Source organism: Helicoverpa armigera, chromosome 9 (genome assembly GCF_030705265.1).
Source record: "Helicoverpa armigera isolate CAAS_96S chromosome 9, ASM3070526v1, whole genome shotgun sequence".
In the NCBI taxonomy this organism is placed as follows: domain Eukaryota; kingdom Metazoa; phylum Arthropoda; class Insecta; order Lepidoptera; family Noctuidae; genus Helicoverpa; species Helicoverpa armigera.
In genome coordinates, this window is record NC_087128.1 from 8862968 (window position 1) to 8873710 (window position 10743).

The 10743-nt window shown below is 36.0% G+C and overlaps 1 protein-coding gene across 1 annotated transcript; it reads left to right on the forward strand.

The window, feature by feature from the left end:
- Positions 1 to 1841: 1841 nt before the first annotated feature.
- Positions 1842 to 7132, forward strand: LOC110372563 (glyoxalase domain-containing protein 4). The gene is made up of 5 exons (XM_064036217.1): positions 1842 to 2146; positions 3446 to 3495; positions 3756 to 4021; positions 4879 to 5034; positions 6280 to 7132. The coding sequence occupies exons 1-5, from the start codon at positions 2057 to 2059 to the stop codon at positions 6570 to 6572; spliced, it is 855 nt and encodes a 284-aa protein (XP_063892287.1). The 5' UTR covers positions 1842 to 2056; the 3' UTR covers positions 6573 to 7132.
- The last annotated feature ends 3611 nt before the right edge of the window (positions 7133 to 10743 follow it).

A 10743-nucleotide genomic window follows, 5' to 3' on the forward strand; every position in this document is an offset into this window, starting at 1 on the left:
TTTCGTAAAACCTTGCTGCTTCAAAGTGGGCTAATAAATTATTGTAGGAAATCTATGAGCTAATTAAATGTCGAATGACTGACTTAAGAGGACCATACTTATTTGTTTACATTTTATTCTTAACCGTACCTAACTTACCATAAAAAAAGTTGCATAGGTACCTACCTACTATACTATAGGTACTCAAATAAACAATTTTACTTATTTTATGTCGGTAAGTAATCATTATATTTGAACCGTGACCAATCGACCGATAAGATTTGCAAAGATGTGTGAACATTTGAACAAGTTTAGATAAGCTTCATACCTACACTTTTTTAATATCTACCTACTTTTCCGAGCTGACAAAGAAAGCGATAACACTGAAGTATTGCCATTTTATAGAAGCTCCTCACTGAAGTGTAGAATTAAAAGGTGTTGACTTGAGTTATTGATCGATAAAGAAAGGAAAGAAAATTACATACTTTAACTAACTGCACATTAACCACCAAGTAAGATAAACAATACCTAAAAGCACTAATGATAATTTCCATTTCACCTTCTTCAATCGTTTCCTTCGACCAGAGCCACAAAGAGACGTTTATTTGTACATATTTATCAAAACCCTGACAGATGAAATTTATTTTTAACAACCACTGCAAATGAGCCATTTAATGCGGTAATGGGTATGTACAACGGTAGTAAACATTACTCATAATACCTGATTTATTTTCAGTTCTTTGATAGATAAGATATTGAGTTTCACAGCCGAAAAGTAGAATTTCATCAGCAATTTATACAACTTGTTGGCAACTCTCATAGATATAATATTACTAAACAAGATTGCGCACGCTCAAAATATATATTTACGAAAATGAACTCTATTCTAACGCAATAAGGTACTAAATTGGTTGCATAATACACAGAGGCAAATCCGAGCCGAGAGGGATAGTTCGAACGGAGGCTGTTTGTCTCTTTCTAACACCTTGCCAGCATAAAAAAATGTTGTGATCAAAAGTTTTGTCTTCCCAAAAAACAATTGAATCACTTATATTTTTATCTTATTTTAACAATTGTAAGTCAACAAATTAATAACAATCGCATTAATTTATTCGTATTTATTATTAAAACATAAACAACATAAATTTTTATTTTGCTTTTTTTTATTTTCTAGCGGTAACCCTGAACATTCTTGGCGCGTAATCAGCATTTAAAATTTTGTTTATATTTTTTTGTATTAAATCAATTTAAACTATTCGTGTGTATGTTTTTAAATAAATAATTAAAATGGTGAAAGTGTTGCGTTTCTACTTGCAAAAGTGAATCCTATGGTGGTTGCAATATATCGTTCCACAGGTTAGCTAATAATAACATTTTCGTAAACCAAACAACTAGGGTGCCCATGAATTCTTGTAACGAGTCAAAATATGGGTGATGGATTTTAAAACTGTTGTACTATTGTTATAGCTTCCCAAAAAATGAAGAAAGGCGACATAAATGGCTCAGCAGTCTATATATGAAGTAGAAATACAAAAAAAAACAGTCTTCACTTCGAATCTTCCTGCTTTTATACTGCTAATTTCCGCTAATTATTAAAAGCCTTTATTAGTATCTTAAGGTCACAAACTGCGTAAGTTAAAACTTCAATACTAATCTGTGTTTAATAATCTTAGCAAATTCGGATTTGTCTCACATAGCTTAATCTCATAGTCACCCTATTAGAAAGGGACAGACAGCCTCCGTACTAACTGTTTCACTCGGCTCGTTTTTTGGGTTTATATGCGCAGTCCTGTTTACTAATATTATGTCTATGGCAACTCTAGATTTGCCTTGTGATGATTCAGTTGTCAAACTTGTCAATTGTCAAGTTTAGTTGAACGCGGCAGGCAAGTCAGGTCAGACTGCAGTAGAGATTATTATTTACTGTGCGATCATAGTTGTTAGGTGATTCGAGGTTCCATTTTTAATTCAAATTAAAAATAAAATACGACCTGTCGTAGACATTAATCTATTACACCACCTCACGTAGGGACATACATTTTATTAAGTAATCTCAATAATATCTAAGAAACTCAAGATGATTTCTGGCCGTGCTTTACATTTTGTGTTCAAAGTCGCCGACAGGACACTGACGGCGAAATTCTACAGAGAAATCTTAGGAATGAAGGTAAGCTTTTTAAAATATCTCTAAAACTCAGCTACAATTTAGCTATTCTTGCTTGACTATTCGGAATCACATAACAATACTGAAGAAGTTTTGATTGTTAATTAATAAATTATAGTTAACACAACACTTGAGGCTGGACCAAGGTCATTCGCGAGACTATACGTAATTACCTACCTACTATGTCACAGTTGGCCTCTAACGGCAATTTAAGACCCATTTGGTACTTTAGGTGCAAAACTGTTCAGACTAATGAGATATACTTATACTCTGAAAAAAAAAACATTTGTTACAATTAAGTAATTAATTTAGTACAATATTTATTTAAGTACCTACATTCTTTGTTGCTGTGTTTTCCTTAAAACATAGTTTAAGACATCATTGCTATTATTTACACTAAGAAACAAAAATAATATGAATTATATGACGACTCTGGAACCAGAGTAATCTAGTAGGGCACAATAGTATGTTTCTGAGAAAATGAAGGAAATGCGTTACGCATTATTATTTGAAATCTAGGAGCTTTTTATTATAATATTTTAGTTATATGTACTTCATGTATGTTTTAAATAATAAAAATAACAATTTTTATCAGTATGAGTTATTTATTAAAACTAACATTCTTAGTTTTACAAAAAAAGAAAATAGATCACTATAGCAGTTCACAAATTGATTTCTCAAGGAATAATATTGGGAAGCACTTAGATCAGTATGACCTGAAAGAATTATGATTTTTCCATGCATTTGTGTAAAAAAACCATTTTTGCCAACAATGTCACTTAGAACACTCTGGTTCTAGCATCGTCATATTAATATCTTATTAATCATGAGACTAAATTTCATGGATTTAAGATTCACCAACTACATATTTCGTGCTAGAAATAGGTTGAAAATGGTATGTGTTTTATACCTATATGATCTTCTATTAATACATGAGTAGGTTTAACCTATTACTTAAAAAAATATTAGTTTCATCAGCACACCTACAATATGTCAATTAAAATGATTAATGGTATTCTGCAAGTAACTGTCAGCCAATGCGTAAAAAAATTAAAGGAACCATTTGTAATTTAGTTAATAAATGAATATTGGTAAATTATTAATATTTGAATTGTGCTGTATTTGATGTTATATGCTGAATTATTGAAGTCTTAATATTTTATGATTACTCAAACGCATACATGAACTAATTATGATGAATGTGAAGATTATGTTTCCAGTTTTCTAGTTCAATTTAAAGTTGAAGTTCTGTGAACTGTACAATCACTGTGAAGTTGAACTGTACAATCACCTTTTCTTCAGGTCCTGAGACATGAAGAATTCAGTGAGGGGTGTGAAGCTGCCTGCAATGGGTAAGTACTCCCTCTAACATATTGAGGGTAGTAAAATATTAAATTAACCTTTATAGTCTGCTGTATCATACATTTACATTTCTGAAAAGCAAGCAGCATGGCCCCAAATTACTTTAGGACAGGGCAGGAAAAAGAAAGCAAGCAGTATGAGTTCAAACATAAAACTTTAATTTTATTATTTTAACATTATGTAGGGATCTCTTTTGTATTTCATCTACCATCCCAACTATGAGTGTGACAATGTACTATTTATTTTTTAGACCCTACGCAAACCGATGGAGCAAAACAATGGTTGGCTATGGACCTGAAGACACACACTTCGTAGTGGAGCTTACATACAACTATGGCATCACACACTACGAAACAGGCAATGACTTCATTGGCCTCACAGTCCAGTCCAGTGAGAGTCTCAAGAGGGCCGCAGCTAACAACTGGCCCATTAAGGAACAGAACGGACTCAAATATCTGGAAGCTCCTGGCGGTTACAAGTTCTTCGTTGTTGACAAGCCACAGCCTGTTGATAAAGGTAAGTTCTATGTGAGAATAAAAGTACAATTTAAAAGACATTATAGTTAAAATTTCTTTATTTTATGGTATGCAAAAAAAAAACAAGCATTGTACGAGTAAATTTTTTGCTGTAGCATTAAAGCCAAATGAGTTTCTTAACAGTGTTAAGACTATCAGACTGACTATTTTAAATAAGTTAACCCATGGATCCATGGGCATAAGCTACATGTTTCAACTTGTTTACCATACACAGAAAATCATCATCAATGATAATAATTATTCTGAAATGATAAGATAACATTTATCAATATAGACATCGCTGTCTGAGATGTTTTATATCTGTTGATATGATTGTTTGATAGATAAACTGGGTGTCGTAAGTAACTGTGTGTCAAATGCAAATCATGTGATGACTGCCTGATCCACACTTTGAGGATAAATTTTCACGCAACGATTCATACCTTCAATGTTAATTTCATGAATCATTAGTTTTGGTCCAAACATGATTTTAACCTTTCCTTCTAGGTGTGCAAAGGGAAATAAGTACTTGATTTGTAGAGGAAAGTAAAATGGTTTATTTTTCGTAGGTAGGGATAACTAAATATAAAAACAGTAGGTATGTATAAGAAATTGCATCATCGGGCTTACCGAGTCTAAGTACCGTGTCTTGAAATATGTTGAAGTGTGATACGTGACATGAATTTAAATAAGACTTCCAAACCAATTTTATATATGGTCAGCGTGAAAATATTATGCAAATATAATATACAGTTAATTGGGTCTTGCTAACTATACCTTCCAGTTATCATTATACAATTATCTTGAATAATAGAATTTAATCTCAAAAGTAATCTTCATTTCTTTTAATATTCTCAGATCCAGTCGTAAAGGTGTCCCTTGCCAGCTCAAACTTGGAGAAATCGATAGACTACTGGAACGGCTTGCTCAGCCTCAAGGTGTACGAGAAGACAACCAAGACTGTCACTCTGGGCTTCGGCGACAACCAGGCTAAATTGGAATTAGTCGATATTGGTAAGTACCTACTTTAATCCCACAATTGGAACAAAAGCTTCCTATTCTATATTTATTTTATGCCTAAGCGAATTATTTAGTATACCCCCACTTCCTAGAGTTGTGCAAGAGTATACAATTATAAATTTTCTTGAAACTTATGATGACAAAGCATCTTCAAAACCGGATGAGTGTAGTAGGAATATTTAATTCATTCTTTCAATAGTAGGCCTGTGTCATCGTAAAGTCTTGGTTAGTCAGAAGGCCGTAGAAGTTAAAACTGCCCTTTCCTTAAACGGTGACGTTACGCGCTAATATTTTCTATTAGTCGCCTAAGTACCCCATAATAAATTAATAGCAAGGTAATGCTGCGTACGCGCAATAAATGACATGGTAATGATGCGTTGTCACTATAAAATATTTTTCCATGCGTTTATTTGGAAGAGTGACACTATCTTTGTACGTTTTATCAGACGCAGGTATACGTTATATTGCGAGTGGAAAACGGAAAGTAGATAGTTCTAAATCTATTTGAGATGATGCACTGTTGTTACCTACGATCACTATCTCGGTGCGTGGCAGGCGTGTGACTCCGGCCTTACCTAACGCTACTGACAAAGGAAAAGATTAGAAAGCGACGTGTAATTTAGTACAGACACTTGAAACATGGTGTGATAAAATATCACACATGAAAGGAAATTCACTTTCAAGTATTTGCGAACGAGGATATCGTCTGCGTTGACTGTTTCTCTGTCACATGTTTCCGACGTTCAAGTAAGATTAAAAATACAGCTGATTGCATGAAAAAAATGCACTCCTAAACTGGTCATGCTATGGTTAAACTATAACTAGAATGCAGCGAGGCAATCTACTCTTGGTACTTTGGTCTTGGCCGAGTTTTATTTTAATTCTCTCACTTTTTGGTAATACTTATGCGTATCTTTCTTGATGCAACCTGTCTCCATTGATATATTTATCAAGAATGTGCATAAATAAGAATATCATATGATTTCTGAATTTCGAAAAACCGGGCTTTGGCTATCTTAGTGAACAATATACCACTTCACGCTGATATGCACGTGAAAATTAAGATGTGTGATGTTTGATGTATGTATTTATATAAACTTTTCTGATTGGTTTTGATGAAACTGTAGGTAACTATGTACAACTGTGGAAACTATTTTAATATAAATTCTTTCATTTCTTAAAAGCCAAATCAAATTACTTTCGCAAGAAAAAATAATAATAAATGGTCTGAATTTTCAGGTCAGCCCGTGAACCGCGCGAAGGCGTACGGTCGCATCGCGTTCTCGTGTCCCTTCGACGAGCAGCCGATCATTGACCAGAAGATCCAAGCGGCCAAGGGCACCATCCTGACGCCACTCATCTCTCTGGACACGCCAGGCAAGGCCACCGTCAGGGTCATCATTCTCGCCGACCCCGATGGTCACGAGATCTGCTTCGTGGACGACGAGAGCTTCCGACAGCTGTCGCAGGTCGACCCCGCCAGCGACGCAGACCTCGACAAGTTCATTAAGTCGGACAAGTCGCGAGCGTAAATCTAAGCTTTATTTCTCAGCTATCGGGCAAGGGTATAATACTTTTTTTTACATATATCATTTTCTAGTACTTAAGTTATTTCGCGCATAGCGTCACAATAATACTGTTTTATTAGCTCTTTATGTATACTATGTATGCACACACTCAAGCTCATTGTTTTGCGTATATAGCAAACCTAATAGATATGATGTTATTGTACAAATTATCTTGCTTCATACAATGTAAGGCTACTATCACCGTTTGTCTGAAGCATTTATGATATTAAATAATTAGCCTTATGTATTTGTTTTACAGTTTATTATTCAGTGAGCGGTATGTTACAAATTGCCACTTCATTGTTGTGATAGGTGTTTCTTAAAATACCCTTTAAGAGTAGAGTAGCATTCCATGTGATTTCGAAGTGGCACTAAGTATGTACTAAGTATTATTTTGAATTCTATTCAACATTGTTGTAAAGTGATATGTTTATTTAATTTGTGTATGTTTATTATCTATTGTTGAGCTTAAGTACAGTTTTAATGTTACATAAATATATAAGAATATATAAATTAAATCACAACTAGTTCTTATGATTTGTTGATGACATGACCTCATATAATATGTGATATTAACGGTATTTTTTATGAGATGTTGATATGAATATTTCATAATAAGAACCTCTTTGTGAGACCCATACTACTCTTTGGATAAGTAATTTGCTAGTTGTTCTTGGAGATATTTATTGATTTGTGAATTGATGATTGATCTAGTGAAGAATAAAATGAGTAACAAAAATAAATTAACGCTTAAAGACCGGGTCACAAAGACGGGTTGGCAGGAGATTTTACACTGCTTACATACAGTAAAATTCCGACCGCCTACCTACACACTTTATGTCGCTTCTATCTCGTTATTACACGATCTTGAAATGTATCTTACGTACTTGAAGGGTGGTAGACCACATTTTAAGCTGAATCTAATCTTTAGTCTCACTTCTCTATGGGGTGAAAAGTGAAATTAACATTTCTACATTAAATGATTACGACAGGTAACTATTTTTAAATACATACCACAGTATGTATAAATGTATGGATTGTCTGCAGCTTGCCTGGCAGCCACCCTAGTAGTTGGGAAACGGCAGGCAGATGATCAAATACATAGTATTAGTATCAACAGACGTAATGTTCTAGATCAGTGGTTCTTAACCGGTGGTCCGCGGACCACTGGTGGTCCCTGGAGGCATTCCAAGTTGTCCGCGAAGCTTAGCTTCAGCTTAGTCCATAAATAGTCCTATGAACGATGTTTTCATAACAGCGCCTGAACAATTTTTAAAGCATTTTTTTCGTATGAAGGTGTAAAAAAAAAAATTGAGAGTATGCCATATTTTTTTAAACATTTTTATCTTATTTTTGAGATACGTCACATTGTTATAGGACGTGGGGCAATTTTGTATGGATTGTGATCCGTCTTCTTTAGGTTCATTATTAATAAAACTTTTAATTTTTATTATGAATGTTAACAGACAGATATAGTGGTAAAGACGCCTGAGTAGTTTTGCTGCAATCGAATGCCTTCTTTGATAGGGTTGTCAGAGCTTTCTGCTTGGCACGCAAATTATCTTTTTCTACAATAATTGCATGGCAAGTCATAGTTATCTTGTACCGAGACTTTAAGTGTAAAGTCGCAGACTGCTAACCAACTTTGCGGGTTCCTTATACATTTTAAGCTATGAATATCAAAAACGTAATATTGTTATTAATCATATTATATTGGATCATATCAGAATGCGACTCAGAAATACTTATTTATGTGCTATTTAATACATTCAAACCATCAGTCACGCATCTATAACAATAACGTAGCTATATCCAGCCCGAGAGTAGATTAGCGTGTTGCCGACTACTTAACGATAAACGGCTGGATATAAATCGAGAAGTGAATCGCGGTGAGCGGTTAGCGCGCCAAATGACTTGACCGTATCGACCAAATAGCTCGTCGAGTTGCGAAACTGCGAGATCGCGTGACGCCCCGGCCCAATGTAACTGGGCTTCGCCTACACCAGAGAAATCGGGAAGTCTTGCCTATCTGCATTCCGATAACAATCGGTTTACATAAAAACTAACGCCAAGTACCTACTCGAAGCTGATTTGGTGCTAGATGGTCACATTTTTTTCCTTTAAATAGGTAGATTTCCCCCTTTGAATAGGTAGATTTTCCTTTTTTGCTTCTGAAGTTCTGCAACCATGTTTTTCGTAATATTTTTAAGAATAGTTCCTATGTCAATGCCCACATAATTTCATCATCTTTATAGGCGGGTAGAAAAGATAACTGAAAGTAAGTAACATTTTCTGCAATGGCATCAGCAATCCATTTTGGGGCAACAATAAATATCCTACCTATTATATCTTTCCAGTGAAACTAGAATTATGGTAACTACCTACTTCTTTTTCTGAGGTTCAACCTGAATTCTGGTCATCATTTTCACGCCTTTTTTGCTTAAGAAAACTTTCTGTAACATTATTATTGGCCTGGAATTCTTACGAGACGGGCTAGGTCGACATTTGGTGACCTATTCCAGTGTCTATTATTAGAAGAAACTTGGGCTATGAATACGGAACTTAGATAGCAATGGACTAATTATTCGAAAATTTCTTTTGTTGGGAAGCGCACATTTGGAACATGAAGATTTGCAAGAGTGTTATTTAAATAATGTCAATGGGGATACATCTTCATAATTGGAACTGTTATTCGCCAAACAGTTATATCTAAAATCAGAGGTGGGATCTATTTTGAATGGAAACTGGCATAAATAAGAAGACTAAAGGAAGTTTGACGCCAACGATAAACAACCCTATGTATATCCCTCCATAGGTTCCAACTCGTCTCGATGTAAAGTTCATGTTGCATCTATAACTAAAGTTAGAAGTGGTATACAGGTATAAGGAACTTCCTTGAACTGCTTAAAAACTATCTTAAATCCAAGGGCTCACATTGTCTCCGGCTGTCGGTAATCGAAACCGGCACCCCGTACATAGCAGATGACACGAATAAGAAGAATGGAGCGGAGAAGTTTAAAATAAAACAATAGAATATCGTTATTCAAAGACCTCGTCACCAACCGTTCGAAACACTTGCGCATCGTGGGCCTTATGCGACAACTAGACCTAGACCATCGGGGCATTTATACCTCACATCTCGTGCCTAGGTTCAGCGGTCTGAAAGCGCTACAGAGAGATTGTCATGAAACAATATTGTTTGAAAGTCCGACGATATTGTTGCGTACATGAAAGGTCGTAGGCCCATTAAAAGCAAGCCAGTGCTTATTCTTAAATAATGCGAAAACAGGGAACAGTTACTTATGCCCTAATTAGATTTCAGGATGTTTTTGTACAGAACTGATAAATTAATAAGAAAATGCAATGTGTTCAAAATTGAATACCTGAATCGAGAAAGACTACTAGGGCACGTAGTTTGCAGTGCTCTACGGAAAAAAATAAGGCAATTAATATTTATGCAAAAGAGAAATGGACAGCTTAAACGACTTGTATTTTTAACTAAAAATAATTAGCACATCTATGTCGCAGGAAGTTTATGCAAAGGATCCTGTAGGTTCTGCATCAGACTTCAGTGAATAATTGCTGAAATGTTTCCGCCTTCTCTCTCGCTGACATTTCGATTGGACTGCTAGGTTTTAACTGTATTCATTGACCCCGGTTCATGAGCATCTTTATAATATGGGGGTGGTTATGTGTGGTGTGGCGTGTGTGGAACTTGGGTACCTACTTAGTCAGTCAAATTAATTTTGTGATTGATTACTGTAAGTGTAACTCCAGGCTAGTTCTTATAAAAAAACAATTAAACGTTGGTAACACGTGACGCGATCCACTTCCTGATCAGGAAATCTGTTCCGTTATCGTGCTGGCTCCAATTGTTATTCGCGGCTTGGACCGTATCACATCGATAATAGATCCACGACCTGTCATAAATTTCATTGCAATCGAGGATCCGGCTGATCAATTTGGGTGGACTGGGCGGGCGGGGGCGGCGCTGGGGCGTGCGCGCGGGCCCGGCGGCGGCGGCGGCGCGGCCCGGCGGCGGCAGTGCGCGAGTCGTCGCCGCCTGCCGCGCCGCCGCCATGGCCGCGCCGCGCCGCGCCCGCTGACGCAGCGACCGACCGCGCCCGCCAGCACA